This window comes from Hetaerina americana, unplaced genomic scaffold (genome assembly GCF_022747635.1).
Source record: "Hetaerina americana unplaced genomic scaffold, ioHetAmer1.1.p SCAF_80, whole genome shotgun sequence".
NCBI classification, from domain to species: Eukaryota; Metazoa; Arthropoda; class Insecta; order Odonata; family Calopterygidae; genus Hetaerina; species Hetaerina americana.
In genome coordinates this window covers 994,636-1,013,834 of record NW_027287428.1, presented here as the reverse complement: position 1 = coordinate 1,013,834, position 19,199 = coordinate 994,636, and the positions used below count along the sequence as shown (strand labels likewise).

At 37.9% G+C, this 19,199-nt stretch overlaps 1 protein-coding gene across 2 annotated transcripts in view; it reads left to right on the top strand.

Annotated features, from left to right (window-relative positions):
* Positions 1–19,199, top strand: part of drpr (multiple EGF like domains draper) — a 54,848-nt gene that overhangs the window by 2,268 nt on the left and 33,381 nt on the right. For both annotated transcript variants that reach the window (XM_071597164.1, XM_071597165.1), the window contains exons 2-9: positions 1,297–1,482; positions 6,033–6,159; positions 6,738–6,909; positions 12,265–12,511; positions 15,085–15,205; positions 17,731–17,868; positions 18,401–18,612; positions 18,732–18,898. In XM_071597164.1, coding sequence (XP_071453265.1) covers positions 1,361–1,482; positions 6,033–6,159; positions 6,738–6,909; positions 12,265–12,511; positions 15,085–15,205; positions 17,731–17,868; positions 18,401–18,612; positions 18,732–18,898 — 1,306 coding nt within the window. In that variant the 5' untranslated portion in view covers positions 1,297–1,360. The remainder of the gene's footprint in view (positions 1–1,296; positions 1,483–6,032; positions 6,160–6,737; positions 6,910–12,264; positions 12,512–15,084; positions 15,206–17,730; positions 17,869–18,400; positions 18,613–18,731; positions 18,899–19,199) is intronic.

The following is a 19,199-nucleotide window of genomic DNA, read 5'->3' as shown; positions in this document are numbered from 1 at the left end:
GTTGGTGTGCATGCATTCAAGGATGCCCAGCCGTGGAGGCTGGGAATTGTGGAGTTGGTTAGAATGATTCCTTGACGTAGTCTTCAGATCCGCTTTTGCTCGATGGCTATTACTCGCAAGCTCGACTAAGACATATAATTTGGTAAAATATGTATTTTATCTATATGTACAGTTCACATCGCTTTTATCGCTCGGACATTTCTATCCACACTCGGCTGGTTTCTCTCCCTGTTGATCTTTTCCTCACGTGGGCATACAAGTCCGCCCATACGTGATTGAATTCCCCGTTATCAAGAGGCCACTGTTGCCTTCTCATTCCGAGCATCTATCTTAATGTGTAGAGCGTGAAGCCGAATCTCCGAAGGAGAGATAAAAGTTTAAAATTCCGCGTATTTAGGGGTAATCATTTACCGCCTGTTTCGTGGACGACGTGCTAATTTTCTTCCGTACTCGTATATGTCTACCAAGGAACTGCTTGCTGGGGCGTTTACGTCATCGGAATATTTTTTCTTGAGTTCAGCAGCGCTTGAATAGCCTCGTCTTTGAAATATCCTCCTACTCAGCGTCATTGGCATATCTCGACTTTGTTTTCGTTCCAGGCTCACATCGCGCAACATAACAGCAAGCTGGTATGAATCAGAGTGAAAGGTTGCCTTTTGTTCTTGATCGTTCAGTAGTCGCAGCGCGAGTTATCCCTGACTCATGCCAACTCTCGGTCAGCTATGAGTTGCTGTTAAATACCTACCCTTCCCTATGCACTCATTATTACATCGTTGGATCCTCGAGAGTTCGAAGGGGAAGTTTTTCGTCGACCTGGCAACAGTGCACCCCTCTCTCCCATTGTATGTTTTTTCAACTGACTCAGTAACTGAGCTGTTGTCGGTTACAAGTGACTGATCCTTGGTTTTATGTGGGAATTCTCAAGAATACCGATTTGTGGGGAGTTCATTTTAAAATGTCCCTCTTCTGTCTTTCGTTAAGGTTTTTGTGGCATCCCATTCCATATGCCTACTGTTTAGGTTAATTTTGACATAAACATTTGCGCGCTGAGAGGAAAGTCTGTAGATGAGGTACATATATATGCGTGTTTTTATGTCAAAGTGAACAATGCCAAGAGGAGCAGTTATGTGGGTGTGTGAGGAAAGAGGCGAACCATCGCAGCGGTCTGTTTCCTGTGTTGTGACGGCAGCGCTTTGAAGCGATAATGACAACCCTTTTAAAATTTCCCTAGGGGTACTTGGTGTTGCAACGCATTCTCACAATCAGTGACATTTTCCGAATGTGTCCTTTTATTAGGTGGTGGGGGTGGTATCGGTGTTGATCTGCTAGCGGAAATACGACTTGGGTTGAAATCGAGACTATGGCGGGCGTAATGCAGTGCCATATCTTCTCATGCCTGTTGATTTTGGCTGCCGTGCTGATTGGACATGCGCCAGCTGTATCAGCGTTTTCGGGCCCAAATGTTTGCATTCGACAAGAAACGTAAGTTTCCAGAAGATAGTGAAATTTATTTGCTTTGGCATTTGATTATAATATCTCTAGTATCAACTAAATTATACAGGAAACTTAAACAGTTTTAAGCGGACAGTTTTTCTGTTAATCGGTGATCATATTTGATTTTGCGATTGCCAAAAATGAGAACAAAGTGTGTTTTTGCAGCCCCAAGAAAACATTTCGATGCTAAAATTATCCAAACCTATTCTTAAAACGTTTGTTGGAAAAAGGAAGAATATAACAATGGGCTTTTGTGGAGAAAAGGAGCTTATACCTGGTCCCTTAACCTTTTTAAAATTATTTAAAAGAATGGGTTAAAGGGAGTTAATGCTGCTTTGATTCATCTAATACTTCAATTGGTCTCCCTCGGAGAAACTACTTTTTTTGATGAAATAAAAATTCGAAAAAAATTATCTCAATAAAATAGCTTAATCAGGATAGAAAAATGTGTGGATATTATGATTTCTTTCCTTCTAGTGGTAGTGTTTTCCTGTTATGAGAAAGTTTTAAATTTTGGATGGGTGTAAGGCAAAAATATGAAACATGTTATTTCATAATGCTCTTCATTTTGACCTACTTGGGGTTTACAAATGGTCGCAAAAATTTTTTTTGCAAGACAAATCAGGAAAAATATTAAGATTTTGAATGTGAGACATGCTGATTGTTTATATTAAATATCATATTAAAGATAATAATACACAAAAGGTCAGAGGCAGCAGTTTCACGCAGATGGAGTATCAAGGAAGTTCAGCATTAAATGTATAGCAAGCAACAAGAATCTGACTCCCAAGTCTTCCTTAAAGATGTTTCTGTTTCATTAATAAAAGTATGAAAGTAAGGAGTTACTCTTGATGACATTTTCTGGAGGCTCAATTGTCTATTCTTTAATCTCATCAAGGAGGGGGTATTCTTTGGCCAAATTCATTGATTAAAGTGGTGAAATAAGGTATGGACATAAAATCTGAAATCATTGAAGGAGGAGGTTCTTAAAAAAGAGGGATGCTCTTTCACCAGTATCAGTTGATAAAAAACTCAATGAAAGGTACCTGTGGATAGAGCCTGCTCTGAGAATGAACTGCCATATTGGAGGGCATATAAAATAAACCCTCATTATAGGAAGGGTATATTCAGCAAACTAGGGTTTAACTGTCTGCTGCTTCACTCTACCTTTTACCAGCTTGGTACCCTATAATTATCATTATTTGTATATCATGGGTCCTATCGTTATAATTTTTGGTACCAATGGTAATAATGATTGGAGCAACATTTTTTATGTGACAACTCTGAACTTCTAAATATTTTATCTTACCTTCACATAAAACATGATCGATGATTTATTTTGCAAAATTATATTGGAAGAAAAAAGTGAAACTTGTATGCCAATAAATACAGTACGTCCTTGTCAAAGAGATTTAGAAGAAGTTAAATAGGAGGGTACTGTTGATCTTCTCACAAATTTAGTAGAGACCACAAGATAATGGTTAAACAAAGAAAGGGGATCGGAATAGTGCAGTGGTTAACATACTGGCTCCCCACCCAGAGGGCCTGGGTTTGAATCCTGGTGTCCTGATCCATACTTGAGGTGCTTTGTGGAGGGCACTTTGAGTGAGTATGCCATCCGTCGGATGGTACGTTAAGCTGCAGACCCCTTGATGCCTTTCGTTAAGAGTAGGCTAATGCCAATGCCAGGTTTCTCTCTACCCTTCATCCTTTCCTATCCATTTCATATGATACTGGCTCTTGGTGACCTCCCCTAAAAACTGCTATTCAAACAGAGAAACTGTAGGCTGGAAAAGTGAGCCCAAGATTGAAACCCTCCGATTCTGTAATGGATGAAAAAGATTTAATGGAAAGAATATTTTAAAAAGTTTTATTTTTATAAAAATGGAAAAGAGTGAGGTCATACGGAGCAGTGAGTAGAAATAAAGACCTGGGTGGATTAGGTACAGCAGAATAAATTGAGGAAGTAGATGGGTCCATGAGGAAAACCAGTGTATGAAAACAAACGTGAAATGAAGCATCATAGATAATATAACATACGAGGGAGAGTCAAAGGAAAACTGTAAAAACGTAATAAACATTCAATTTTCTACATCATTGCCAGTGCCAGAGCTTGAAAAAAATGTTCAACAGGTGGCAGCATAATGGAGACAAGCAAAAATCTGCCATAATTCCAGTTTGCAATGACTGTCCTGCTCGTTGCATTCACCAATGAAGAATGCAGCAAGTTTACGAGTTGATTTGGAAGTTCATAAATGGCTTGACTTATGTGGCAGGTGCTCCTCGCCCAGGTCAGGCACACTCTGTTGTGACACCATAGTCTTGCAGCAGCTGAAGCCATTGTGATGGACAATCACCATGTGATGATGGATGAAACAGCCTCAAATCTGAACATTAGTCACTGCTCAGCACATAGCATTAAGATGCTTAAGCTTCACAAAGTGCCTGCAAGGAGGGTGCCACAGTATCTCACTCCAGAACTGAAAGAGTGATGCAATGATGCCTGTGAAGAACTATTGCAGTGCTTTGATGGAGGAGGCAATGGTTTCTTGCGAGGATCGTCGCAGGAGACGGACCTGAGTCCACTACCACCAAACAGAGAGCAAGGAGGGAATGGTGCCATTCTTCATCGCCAAAATCCAAGAAATTCCAGGTGCAGCCATCTGCAGGGAATTTTATACTGTCTCTCATTTGGGATGTATAAGGCATTATCTTGGGGCACTACATGTGTAGTGAAACCGCTTTCACCATTGCCTCATATTCTGATATGTTGAAAATGATCATCGTTCATTCATCTTTGGCCTGCAATCGGATGAAAGTGACATGGATGTCTGATTTCAGGTGTCAATTTGCAACATGTCAATGCTCAACCTCATACTGCCTGTGCAATAGTTCCAACCATTGCTGATCTTTACTTTGAGACTCTTTCACATCCATCATACACACTAGATCTCGCTTTAAGTGATTACCACGTGTTATGACCGCTGAAAGAGGCGATGAGAGGAAATTAATTTCTTTTTGATGTAGAAATGCACTAGGCAGTGGCATGAGTGGCTGTGCACATGACCCCAAGATTTTTTCCGAGAGGAAATTCTGCACTTCCAGTGTACTGGAAGAAGTGTTTTTATTCAATAAGTCACATGAAAAAATATTTACAGTTTTTATTTGGCTCACGTACGTAGTAAAGGTAGATTTTGGACTGTCCTTGTAGGCCAAATATATTTAGAATTAAGATGAAAAAATTATCAGGATATAAGATGGTTTGCATTGGATAAGGAGAAATGGCAGGCTGCTAGTGTTTCACACTGGTTACTCCCCTCCTTTTACAACTTATTGTACCCAGCAACATGTTTCCTTACTGTAATCCATAATCAGTTAACTGAAAAATTGGATAGCATTTAAAGTCCCATGGTATGTGGACTCATGCATTCAATGGACGTACTAGTTCCTTTTCAAATACAACCAATGATTTCCCAGATAAAGGCAGTACTCTGGAAGACACATAGGGTTTAGTGAGGCTTCCCCAGATTTGACCATGGGATATTCTTGCCAGCAGTTATATACTTAACTCAGTTGGTTGGAGCAGTGCCTTAGTTCCTGGTGGTAGTAGTTTTAGGGGAGGCAACCGACAGCTTAAGTCACTTGCATCATTATGGATGGCTGGGAAGGGTGGAGAGAAACCCGGCATTGGCATTTGCCTACTCTTAACGAAAAGTGCCAAGGGGTCCACAGTGTAACATCCTGTCCGATAAATGGTGCACTAACTCCAAAAGCTCTCCACAAAGCATCTCAAGTAGGGATTGGGATACCGTAGAAAAATATGTCACCTCCAGAATACAAACCCCCCTCAGAGTTCTAGCCTCAGCACCAACTTGATCCCCTTAGTTCCCTTACGAGCTCATTGTTATATATGCAAAAGACATGAACAGTTTAAAAGTAATCCTGGCAAGAAAAGTTATATGTTCACATGTTTATCTGGTTGATTTCAGCAGTTAATTTAAAAGATTTAATTATCCTGACTAGCAATAAAACTTGTTTATGCCTCACCGGTTTTCTGTATTCTCTGCTAAATAATTTTTAAAAATAAGGTGTGTTTTGACTTTGTCTCTCATGGCTTCAAGTGAAAGTTTTTACTATTTAGAATATTAAAACAACCAATTTTGACATTATTAATTAATACTTTTGAGTGAATATGTTGTGAACTTTTTACTCATTTATTTTTATTGCTGCCTGAATTTATATTCAAGTTTTTATGTCAAATCTGTTGTTGTGTTCATATATTTTCTATTTATTGTGCACAACTTTATTGCCTAATAATATGGAATTGATAATAATGTGTACCCTGATTTATTCATAATAATGTCTTACACTTAGTATCACTTATGGGAAGTTGGTGACTATTTTAGCTTATGTGTGATTTATGAATATCGCAATGTGTTGATATTGCTATGTTTCACTTATGTTGACTCTGTCTGCTTTTATTTATGAATGTGTCTGCTTTCAACGTTTTTTTTAGTATTCTTGTAAAATTATTGTAGGTATACCACTAGAGTAAGGGTAAGCGAGCAAAAGCCATATCAAGTGAAGGAGTATGCATGGTGTCTTAGTATTCCTCCAAGATGCACAAAGTATAGGATAAAATTCAGAACAGAATACATAGATCAGGTAAGTAAAGATTTTGAGTACAATCTTATTAAGTACAAGTACATTATGTGTTGTGTATTTCCAGTAATCTAATGTAGGGGAATTTAAATTACATTTTTGGTACAGTATTTTGTCCCTTGGTGATAGGCAAATATGCAGAGAATATACTTTATCCCTTTCTTATTCTTCATGAAATTATCACTTTGATGAAATGTACCATACCTTAGTAGGTTATTGTAGTACCAAATTGGGAATTTTGCTCTGGACCTGTATCCACGCATGCATGCTTGTGTTTCAATGTGTGAAAATAACTGAACATAAAAAAAATTCCACCTGGGAATTTCATTAATTTAAGAGAAAAATTGAAATCTGTTAACCCTAGTCCTGATTTTTTGCTCCCGAATTTTAGCTAAATATCATGCATCTGATATTATATCTTATAATTTTTCTTTATTGATTTTAAATATATATATAAAATATTTTGTTTCAGTGCATATCACTCATTCTAAGTTAATTTTAATTTTGCCTCCTTATGGTCTAGTTTGCAATAATGGACTGAATTTCCAAGCTGTTGTAGTAATATTATTTTTACTATGCAGGATATTGTGAAAACTAGGCCTGTGGAAGAGTGTTGTGCCGGTTATACGAAGAGTAATGGTGAAGATGAAGTATGTATTCCAGTTTGCTCAAACGACTGTGTGCATGGAACATGTATTGCCCCCGATATTTGTCGCTGTGAAACAGGCTATGGTGGTCCGACATGCAATATTTGTAAGTTATTGTATTTTAATTGTGATAAGATCTACCATTTGAATTATACTCAAGATTGTAACTCTTCTTGAAACATTTACATCTCGTATGCTGAAAGCATGTAACATGCATAAGCTATTATTGTGGTTTACTTAATAAATACTGGAAGTTCATTGAGTGATGTACCTTAGTACTCAGTGCAACAGATTCATGCTTTACCACATCAATTTTTATTGTTTTTCTGGATAATTGTTTGCCACTCATCATTTTTGTGGCAAAATGACTATTATAAAAGCGCCATCATTAGTTCATGTGATTTTAGAATGGAACTAAGATTTTGCCTGAATTGTGAAATCTTTGGGTCTTATAGTTTGCATGGCAGAACATTTACTGTACTGAAATGTTTGTAGGATTCGTACCAAGGTTTCTGCAGCATTGAATTGCTTGTCTCTGCATTTCCAGATTTTCTATTCGTGTAGGTTGTCTTTTGGTGATGACAGTTTCACTAGCCATCCTTCCTGCATCTTCAGGTCGAAGGTATTTTTTGAAGCTTTCTTGTCGACCTTATAAAGGGCTAGTAGTCAAGTACCGCACTCTGATTGGATAGTCCTTTTTTTGAAAAACCAGACGATGCACTACAAGCTATATGACTACATGACTGACATGATCCTAAAAAAGGACCCCGAAAGTAGAAAAGAAATTACATCAGCTGATCTCCCATGACAACGGAGAGGAAGATGCTTAATAACCAGGGGCACGAGTTTCCCCCATTCCATATGTTGCCGGAACCTTTGAAAGGATAACCAGGATCCTCAACAATAATAGCGTGGTGGCAAGGTTTGATACCGCGACCAAAATAAACAGCCTCTTGCATGGACCATAAGACAACATCCCTAAGCAGCTATCAGAAGGTATATACACAGTACCATGCTCTTGTGGCAGATCTTACATCAGGTAATCTGCAGATCACTCACAACAAAGATTAAAGAACATCGCAGGGAAGCAGAAATGAAACAATTTAACTTATCAGCCATCACTAAGCATGCTTAGATTGAGCCAGGACATGCCATCAATTTTTAGGGAGCGAACGTAATAGCAAAGGACAAGTGCTATTTCCCCTGGAAAATCTGTGTGGCACTTGAAATCCTAAAAAGACCATGAAATATCAACAGGGACGATGGATATCCATGGTGTGTGGAAAAGGACTATCCAATCAGAACACAGTACTTGACTACCAGCCCTATGTAAGGCAGACAAGAAAGCTTCAAAAAATACCTTTGACCCAAGGACACAAGCAGGATGGTGAGTGAAACTGTCGTCATCAAAAGACAAAAATGCAGATTGAGAACTCGGGAATGCAGGGTCAAGAAATGTGTGTAGGAGTTTGATGTGTTATTCTATGCTGTTGGCAACCAGCATGTATTAGGTATTAAATCTCTACATTCTCACTGTTTGAAAATTTCGTGGGGGAATATGTGATAGTAATAAATTTCCCTGTATTAACCAAACATCATACTCTTAATTATTTTTACGCACATCTTGAATGCCAATAGATGAAACTTGATGGAAAAAATGAATTCAGAATGTAGTTTTGCTTGAAAAATTACCTAATAAAATTGTTCCTCCTAGTCATTTTTTATGGGCACATATTTTGATGCTTCAGTATAATGAATGAAGGCATCTATGTGTATTTTCTTCTTTTCATTAAGATGATTATTATGAAGGCATGCAACAGGGTGCCATCATGTTTATCACATTTATGTATTAAATGACAACCATTATCCAATTTTAAGCACATATGCTGAGTAAGTTTATATACAAGTAATTCCTTGCAATTAGTAGTTGTTTTATTTGCTGTCTTGATTCAATTCACATTTTAGAGTGGCAGTGACAAGTAAATATCAATGGCAGTTATCATTCTTAGGTTGATTTGATATTATAATGATTCTCTCAGCAGGTTATTTTTAGGTAATCTACTGGTTGAGTAAGGTAGTGGATTGACGCAGCTACCAAATAAATATTTTGTGACTTCTAACAAAAGACCACCCTACTTCCTATTCTAAAACAAGTCCCTCTTCATCTCTGTGCACTTCCTTCCCCCCTTCATACCATCCAACATTCCTATCCTCTTCCTGCTCTTTCCTCGTTTGCCTAACATTCTCCCATATTGAAATGAAATTATTGACCTTGTAATTCCACACAATTTATTTAAAAACACGACGCCTGGTTTTGACCTGATGATGATGCTCAAAATTAGAATGTTGTCTTCATCTACGTCATATTCTATTTTTATGTCTAACCTTGTTGGCCGAAGTTCTTTGCAGTACAGTTCTTGTATATATTCCTTCCATCTCTCTTGGATCTCTTCTGTGTCAACTATTATCTTACCTGACTTATCTCGAACTGGTAGCACAATTCTTCCCTTCTTACTTTCTGATAGTGATTTAACCTTGCTCTATAGCTCACAAATTTCACCCTTTTCTCTGTGAAACATATCCTTGCTCTGTCTTCCACCAAGCTTATTTTGCTTTATTTGTTACCTGTCTCAATTTATTAATTAACTCTTTGTACTTCCTTCTGCCTAGCTCTGTGTTTACATTCTTCCATTTTCTTCTCTCATCCATCTTTCTAATCATCTCATCCGTAACCCATGAATTCCTTGTCCTTTCCTGGGGCTTTTGGTATCTCTTTTATTAAATATTTCCATTTTTCCTGGATAGTTTTCAGCTCTTTTCCCTCATCCATGATTTTCTCTACAGTTAATGCTTCTACATTCCATTTCCTAACCCGCTGCCCCTGCCTTATCTTTTTGGAACAGACACTTCAGTTCATAACATCTAAATTGTGGCCAGAGTCTGCATCTGCTTCCGGGAAGCTGTGCAAATTGATCGCATGTTCCTGAATCTGTACCTAGCCATAATATAATCTAACTGATACCTTTCTGAGTCGTATGGCATTTTCCAATTATACCTACACCTTTTGTGGTGTATAAACCAAGTGTTGGCAAAGACTAACCCTCGTCTCCTGCAGAATTCAATTGCTTACTGCCTTTGGTCATTCCTCGTACCTAAACTGTAGTCCCCTGCCTTATCACCTTCTCTTCCTTTGCCTATCGTCACATTCCAATCCTCCATCACTATCTAATGTTTCCCTGCAGGTACATACAGGATTATGTCCTGTAACTGGTCATATACCCTATCAACTTCTTCCTCTTGAAGATTGCTTGGTGGCATGTATACATGAATAATGACCAAGTTCATCAGTTCTGCTTTTATCTCTACTAGTAATATTCTTTCCGTTGCTTGTTGTATGATGAATATGCTTCTTCCTACCTTTTTATTCAATATTATGGCAACCCCTCTTTGGCTCTCATCCCCTTTGCTGTATATTGCTCTATGACTATCACCCCAGTAATTCCCGCTATGCTTCCATCTCACCTTGCAATATTTCCTCTTTCCATCTCTCGCTATACATTCTCCTCATACTATATATTCTTGCTATATATTCTCCTCAATTTTCCTCTCCTCATCATAATCCTAACATTCCAAGTTCCTATTCTAATTAATTCAGTCTTTTTCTTCTGCATCTTCTGTTCTGCTGCTGTCAGTTTTGCGATGACTGAGGGAGCCTTGGCTTTCCTGCTGCTAGGCACAACACACATTTGATTGGGCTGAGTCCTGTAGTTTCCAGAACTCATATTCTCCATAATGTCCATCATGTAAATCTTGGGAATATTAATTGAGGTGGTTTTCCCTTGCCTTCCTCAATAGTGTTTTTAACATGACATCATCACTCATGGGAACACATTAGCCCTTCCAACAAGTCAAGGTTGTAGTCCATGGGAGGGTCTCAGCAGGTTATATTTATAAATTTATAAATACCTTCATTATTTTATTGTTGGTTGTCTACCATTTAAGTTGGGTTCTGGATGGACTCAAGACTGCTCATTGCTACATTTCTTAGCTTCATCTAACGAGACAACCTGATATCTCACCCTACATTAAATTTTTTGAGTTGCAATTACCTTCTATTTCCTTTCATTCTGTCCAGTATGCTTATCTTTTTACTCCTGTGACCTTGCTTGCCCCTAGTCTTACTCTTTATCATAGTCTTCAGCATGCCATTGCTAATAAAAATGCTCTGCATCCACCTTTATTACCTTGGATTTCTCTCAACAATCTCCCTCTACCCTCACCATGCCTAATGGTTTTCCTTTCCATCAATTTCACCTTTTCTATCCTCCACCACACCCAAATCTCAGAAGTCTCCAATCTATGCCTACAATCTTGCTGCAGCAAACAGGATGCTGCATCATACAAAACCATGCTCTTTATCAAAGTTTTCACTGATGTTGTCCTAATGTCCTTACTCAACATCCCTGTCATCAACTCTTCCTTTTAACCTCATTCCTTCACCTAATATCCTTAATCAATATCCCTGTCATCAATTACTCCTTGTGAAAGCCTCATTTGTTCAATGTTACTTTGTCAAGTGAGCATACAAGTCTTTCATGTAATGATGTTAATATTAACCAAATTTTGCCAATTTTCCACTAGATTAGTTTTATTACATGACTAGTTTCAGCGTACTACATCACCTTCTGGTATAAAATGAAGTCAAGCGATGTCTTATATACATTTTTACCCTGTAAGTAGGGGGAGGATGTGGTAGGAAGGGAGAGGATGTGGTAGGATAGAGGGGGGGGGGGTGATGAGGAAAGGGTTGGCATAGGGTAGCAAAATATGGAGTTCAAAACATTTCAAGAGGAAGTGTCTGAATACCACTTGAATGATTAGGTGGCCATCTCCGTACACCATATCAGTAACAGGAACTGTATCAGGGAGCAGGGAGGGACCTAGTTGGTGGTCGTCATGGTGTGGGAGATTAAGGTCCAATGCAGGGGGAAGGGAAATAGTTTCCTATTCTTGACACACACTGGGAAGGGGGGGGGTAGGATATGTGTTGCATGGTTAGCCATCATGCTCTAAGTGAAATTTCCTGCCATATCTCCCATCCCTCCCCTTCCTGCCACATCATTCCCACCCTTCCCCCTTCCTTCCAGTTAAATTGTATATATGAGGGCACTTTCTTTCATTTTGAACCTGAAGATCATGTGGTCCATGGAAACCAGTGGTTTAGTAAATCTCATCTATTGGAAAATTGTTACCATTTGGTCATTATTATGTACAAGTTTCACCATATCATGTGTGAAACTACTCATTTTGTTATATGATTTAATGGATATTAAATGAATCTTGGTAATTAACCATTTAGTAGTAAACATAATAAAACAGGTTCCCCTCACCTATTAAATTTTATCCAGTGTTTTGGTGTTACTGTTCCTTTTATGCTAATATTCCTTTTTATCTCACCTAGCATGTCCAGAGGGAAGATGGGGACCAGATTGTGAGAAGCACTGCCAGTGTTTGAATGAGGCCACATGTGATCCTGCCGAAGGCTTGTGTCGGTGCACTCGGGGATGGCGTGGCTCCCACTGCCAGGAGGAATGCCCTCCTGATAGGTATGGGCAAGATTGTAATGAAATATGCAGATGCAGAAATGGAGGTTTATGTCATCACATCTCTGGTGAATGCCACTGCTCACCTGGCTGGACTGGGCCATTGTAAGTCAATGTTTACCAATCTCACATATTTTAGTTGATATATTACTCACATATTTTATTTAGTTATATTTCAGTCGATTTTTTAATGATTTAACTATATTTCCTCAATTGTATTCTCATTTCATTTACTGCTTACCACTTCTTATTTTGAGCAATATTGTCTTGACTTCTGATTCCTCAGATTGAAGTTTTTCCCAATTTGATCATTTATTTCATGAAGTCTGCCATGAAAACTAATACAAAATGACATAAGATAGTACATGTCTTATGTCATTTTGTGTTAGTTTTCTTGTCCTATGCATATGTATGTCCTATGCACCTGCAAAAGATTAGCTTATTAACAATGCAGTAAAAATTGATGATTCAACAGCTTTTGAACAAAGAAGTAGTATTTCAAAGAAACTGAGGGAGATGCCACAACAATAACTTTTAATGGAGTCATCCATTAATGTGCAATTCAATGCAACAATTTCAGAGTGTAAAAATCATTTGCCTTGACTGGGATTCGAACCAAGATCCCTCAGTATACTAGTTATGATTTATAATGATGATTTTATGACATTAGAGAATCAATTCCAAAGAAACTGCGGAGATGCTGCAACAGTAACTTTTAACGGAGTCATCATCTAATATGCATTTCAATGTAACAGCGAGTGTAAAAATCATTCGCCTTGACTAGGATTCGAACCCGAATCCCTCAATGTCCGGTCGAGTGCAATAGCCAGTTAAGGTATCGAGGCATCCTCTTAAACTCCAAAATTTTGGGGCTTTTAAAGGAATCAGATGTTGTGACGAAATACTGTGCATACAATGTTATAGGCATTCGTAGTCGTGCGAGACGCCCCACAGTCCACGAGGTTAAAAAGCCCCAAACTTTTGGAGTTTAATAGGACGCCTTGATAGCTTAACTGGTTAAAGCACTCGACAGGATATTGAGGGATCTGGGTTCAAATCCCAGTCAAGGTGAATGATTTTTACTCTATAAAATTGTTGCATTGGAAAGAAGTAGTAATTTGATGTACAAGTATTAAGTTCAGAATAAGCTTGGAAACATTAAAGATATCTTATGAATCCATGTATGAACAGTTCAATCATGAGACTTTTATCTTAAGTTATGAAACATATGGGCTTAGGTTGGTTATTCATGATTCAGGAAAGGTTTCTTCCTGCCAGAACAAGACAATGAATGAAAATTAATTTCTAACCGAATGCATGAGTTAATATTCAATAGAATTCCTGCCTCTTGACAAACCCACAAAATTTGTCCAAATTTTCATCCAAGCAGAAAATAAAAATTTAATAATAAACCTTTTTCTGTCTCCAAAAGTCTTACACCATAGTGTATTGGGTGCAGTGCTTATCTGTGGACAAATTTCAATTTGCATTTCTCACCATATTGTAGTGCCACTGGAGGTCGCGATTGGCATTCTTGAAAATTATAAGCATCTGGTAAACAGTTGTAGCCTCTAAATGGCCAAGGTGTTATGTGCAGGTGCAGAGTACAATCGAAGAGCCGCTATTATCAAAAGTGTTCGCACTGGGCATTCACCCAATGAAATAGTTTGATTCTTTGGGTACCCCAGACAACTGTTTACGATATTATGGCTAAGTATAATGCTTCAGAGAAGTCTGGGGAAGGTTTCGCTAACCTAGCGAGGAAACGTCCTTCGAGTAAATGCTCAGGCGCTGATTTCAGAAGAATTTTGCAAAATTTGAAGAATGTCGTGAAACCGTGGATGGTGACTGTGGTCTCCGGGAGTCAATATGTCTTTCAACAAGACAGTGCACCAGCTCATACGAGTCATTTAGTCCAAAAGTGACTCTCAGATAACATGGACATGTTCTGGTCGAAGGAGTTCTGGCCCCCGAATAGCCCGATCTTGAACCACCTTGACTGTTATGTTTGGAGCTTAGTTGAAAGAGTTGCCAATAAGAAGAGGTACCCTAATGTCGCATCTCTGAGAACCACTCTCGTAGCAGTATTCATGAATATGGACAGATTTGTTTTAAAGTGTGGGTGCGAATAAAAAAAATATTTTTTGCTAATTTTTGCGAACAATTCATTATGCGAGGTGCTCATTAAGCGAGGTTTCACTGTATGTTTTCATTTAAAAGTCTATCTGTGGATACAAATATTAACAACAGCTTTGTTTAAGGTAATGATAATATTTTGGAGTAGGGCTGGGTGATACTGACCATCTCAGGTAAAATAAACCCATATTAGGTAGCATGTGGGATGGCTTTAGGCCAAAAAAAGCTTCACCTTCATATAATAGACCCCAGGAAGATATATAAGCCATCATTTTAGAAAAAAAGTGCCTCTTATATGCTGTTAAATATAATTTCTCTCTCTATTACTGAAAATTACCAATTTCAGTTATGGCCATGTTTGTTATTAAAAAAATTATCGTCTCCTCTTTCATTTACCATAGTGTTATTTTGGAAAAAAACCAGGACCTTTTATGTAGAGCAATGCATTAAATTCGATTTTATTTCTTAATATATTATTTGACCTTCTAAAATGTATCCTTCTATGCTTGAATGTAATTACACCTTTGTTATTTACTGTTAAGGTGTGAAGAGTCATGTCCAAAAGGAACTCATGGAGAAGAGTGCTCTTCAATTTGCCGCTGCCAAAATGGAGGATCATGCAGCCCCACCACTGGAAAATGTTTTTGTACTCCAGGATGGACTGTAAGTAGCTTTATGATTTAAGCTTAGTTATCTTGATATTCCTCCTATCCCAAGTATGTATTCTAAGGCCTCTTTCAGGCAATACTGGAGAGGCCAGAAAATTTTACATGGCTAAGTTGAGAAATTTGTGAATCCATATATATAGGAACCATGACACCTTCTTAATCTCACACTATTTGAATTAGTAACTCAGTTTTGAAATTTTCAAGTTTTGTCAATGGTCATAAATTATTTTCAAACACTTTTAATGGTTTTTCATTGTAGCCATTTTTTGTGTTGCGGCTTAAGTAAAAAATACTGATGATGACAGTGGGGGCAAGGCGTAAAAGCACAAATTATCAGATGCACTCATGACAGGTGTATAAAAAGTTAAATGTTTGATTATATTAATCGCCATGCAGAGATGAGTTGTGTAGTATTAATGAGAATTATTTCTAAAATGGGTCAAAACATAGTGACACCTTTGCTTTTGGTTAGATATTACAAACCGTACCTTTGCCAAAATATATATGCATTTCTAACATTCATTTATTGTACAATACGAGGGTTGGTTGAAAAGTTTCTGGCATCACCATATAGAAGGCATCACTCTTCAACAAAAGTTAGGAAACGTGTTTGCGTATGCATTGAAAGGTACTCACCACAATTTGAGCTATTGTGGACCATCAGTTGTTTGGTAATTGTTGAAGGGAGTCGTTAGGAGGGTTTTTATGAATATGTAAATAATGGAGTATCGATTTGTCATTGAACATTTGTTTTTGAAAGGGAGCATGCCTTCACAAATCAAAGATAATTTGTATGCTGTGTATGAGCATTATTTATGACTGTGAATTTTTGGGTAACTCAATTTAAATGTGACTGTACCAGCTTGGCTGAGAAGGGGTGTATAGGACATCCAAAATCTGCGACAACCACCGGTAACTTTGAAATATTCACCTAATGGTAGTGGTCGACAATTGAAAAAGGTTATAGGGATAGCAGAGACTATAGGGATATCAAAGGAAGACGTTTGTCATATGTTGACCGAAGAATTGGACATGCATAAACTATTTGTGTGTTGAGGGCTGCGTTTGCTAACTCTGGACCAAATCTGCATTTGAATGAACATTTCCAAGGCCCTGTTGGAGCAGTTTAAGGGAAGCAAGTCAGGTATTTTGCATCAATTCATAACTGGAGATGAAATTTGGTTCCACCGCAACACTTCTGAGACAAAAGAACAGTCACTTCAGTTGGCTGGGAAGGTGAAGGTGTCTCTTTTTGGGGTAGTCACAGGATGGTATTCATTGATTATATCTTCAAAAAGGTACAATAATAACGGGAGAGTATTATACATCTTTACTTAACAACCTCAAGTCAGAAATTGCAAAATAACGACCGTATGTGGTCAGATTTGGCCAGATTTTGAACTTAGCTGATGCATAAGTTTTTCTAATTTGTGTATAAAATTATTTAGGTATACGATTTTGCTTCTTATTTTGTTAAGTACCAAGTGAAATGCTTAAATATGCATCTGTCTGTATAGTGAAAAAATTCAGTTCATAAGCTTGCTTGCCACTTATCTAAATAAAATGAAAGAGTGGGCTTCTCTTTCATAATAAAATAACCCAGACTAACATTTTTATTTTGAAGAACAGGACATAGAATAAGCCCTAAGTAATTGCTTGATAGAAGTATTCATCTATTTTTTGTTTTTCCGTGTTAATTAATTTATTTGCATTTATTTTCTTAGTGAGTTTTTAAATGTGTGGAAGGCTGGATAAGGTCAAATGGATAGAGGAGACAGAGGTGTACTAGTCATGGAGAGGGAGGAGTGGGAATTGTTGAGAGATATCCAAAGGAGGTGGGAAAGATGGATGCAGAGAATTTTGATTGGGGATATCAAATGCTGAAGACTGTGATAGAGGGGAAAATGTTAGGCAAGCGAGGTAGGGAGAGGAAAAGATTATGTATGTTAGATAGAATGAAGAGAGGTAGAATATAAGATCAATGAAAGGGTTTATTGTAGTGTGGGTTTCACATTGTCTTGTTTGGGACTTGAGTGGTGTTATCTAAAGCCTACCTTAAACGTTAGACTACCAAATGATAAAGCATACAAACAAGGTTGGTTGGTTACCTTATTAATTTCGAATCTGTGTTTGTTGTAATGCTGCATTCATATTTGCGAGTGCCTTTGATCGTCCTCTCTTGGGAATTACTTCAATCATTGCCAGGTGAGGCTCCCACAAGATGTGGTATGGAATGACATCAATGGGGTATTTTGTACGGCCACTAGATGGCATAGCGGCCGTTGTAATCCTTAAACAGGACGTGAACATGAGACTAATATTGATAAATTTGTGTCTTGCTGCCAGTATGTCATGAACGCTGCTTCCACTTTCAATTTCCCATTTTGTACCTAGATTGATTTAGCTCTTATTTATGGTGGTTTTGAATGTAAAATAGAGGTGTCACTCTGTATTCCATACTCATTTTACCAATCTTTCACTCGGTGATTAAAATTTTGATTTTTTTTTAACTTCACACAGGGATATGTTTGTGGTAATCGCTGCCCTCTTGGCTCTTGGGGTGTTAACTGCAGCAAGTCATGTTCTTGCTACAATGGTGCCAACTGTCATCATATCACAGGAAAATGCAAGTGTCTTCCAGGATTTATTGGTGAAAAAGTAAGGAAAATATTCCATTTTCACAAGTTGTTCATTGAATACCAGAATTTTATATATGGCTAAAGGGGGATCAAGATGGTGTGGTTGCTATTTTACTGGCTTCCCATCCAGATAGCTCGGGTTCAAATCCCAGTGGCGTCGAATACTTTTCAGTGGTATCTTGATCCCTACTTGAGGTGCTTTGTGGAGGGCACTTTGGGTGAGTATGCCATCCCTCGGATGTGTTGGTAAGCTGTGAACCGAGTGAAAGGCCCCTTGGCGCCTTTCGTTAAGAGTAGGCTAATGCCGACGCCAGGTTTCTCTCCACCCTTCATCATTTTCTGTCCATCCCTAATGGTGCAAATTACCTTAGCTCTTGGTCGCCTCCCCAAAATACTACTACTCCTAAATTGCTAAAGAAGTATTTGAAAATAGCAGGATAATTACATCTCTTAGGTTTTTAATGGTACAGTGTTTGAATTGATTGGAATAGGATAGTTCTGAGTCCTTTGAACTACTCTGATATTGCTAATGAAAAATGTTGATTTCCCAGTGCAACCAGCAGTGCCCAGAAGGGATGTATGGTCTGAATTGCTCCAAGAACTGTACATGTAAAAATGATGCAACATGCTCTCCTGTTGATGGTTCCTGTAAATGCTCAGTTGGCTGGAAGGGAGAAACATGCTCAGAGAGAGTTTGTCGTGATGGTTTATATGGGGAAGACTGTGGCAATGTTTGTGAGTGTGATGCTAGCAACACAGATATGTAAGTTCCTAACATTTCTTTGAATAAAATAAGTATTTGCATAATGTAATTGTAAAAACAAAGTGTGAATTTGATTCTCATTCAAATTAAACTATTATTTATCTTTCAATGAAATGCAGATGCCATCCACAGACTGGAAAGTGTTCATGTAAGCCTGGCTGGGATGGAAAAACATGCTCAAGGCCCTGTCCCTTGTACACATATGGCAAAGGTTGCCATTCTGTGTGTTCATGTCAAAACAATGCTCAATGCCACCCAGTGAATGGCAGCTGCTTATGCTCAGCTGGTAAGTTAGCTTTCTCTAGTATTTAATAATTGGTAATTCTATCATGATTGAGGCAGTAAATAACAGCTCAGAATTCTTACAAAAAGATACTGCATGTTTTCTTTAATATTCTTAAGTATGAAAGTTCTATTATTCTAATTCTAATTATCCAGTCTCCTTATTGTGATGATGAAAGGCATCTCATTATATGTTAGCAGGTGTTCTGTGAAAATCATTATTTGGTACATTTTATGTATTAATGTTCCTTATCTGTCATTTTTAGTTAATTCAAGGGACACTAATAAATGTCACCTCGGCATCT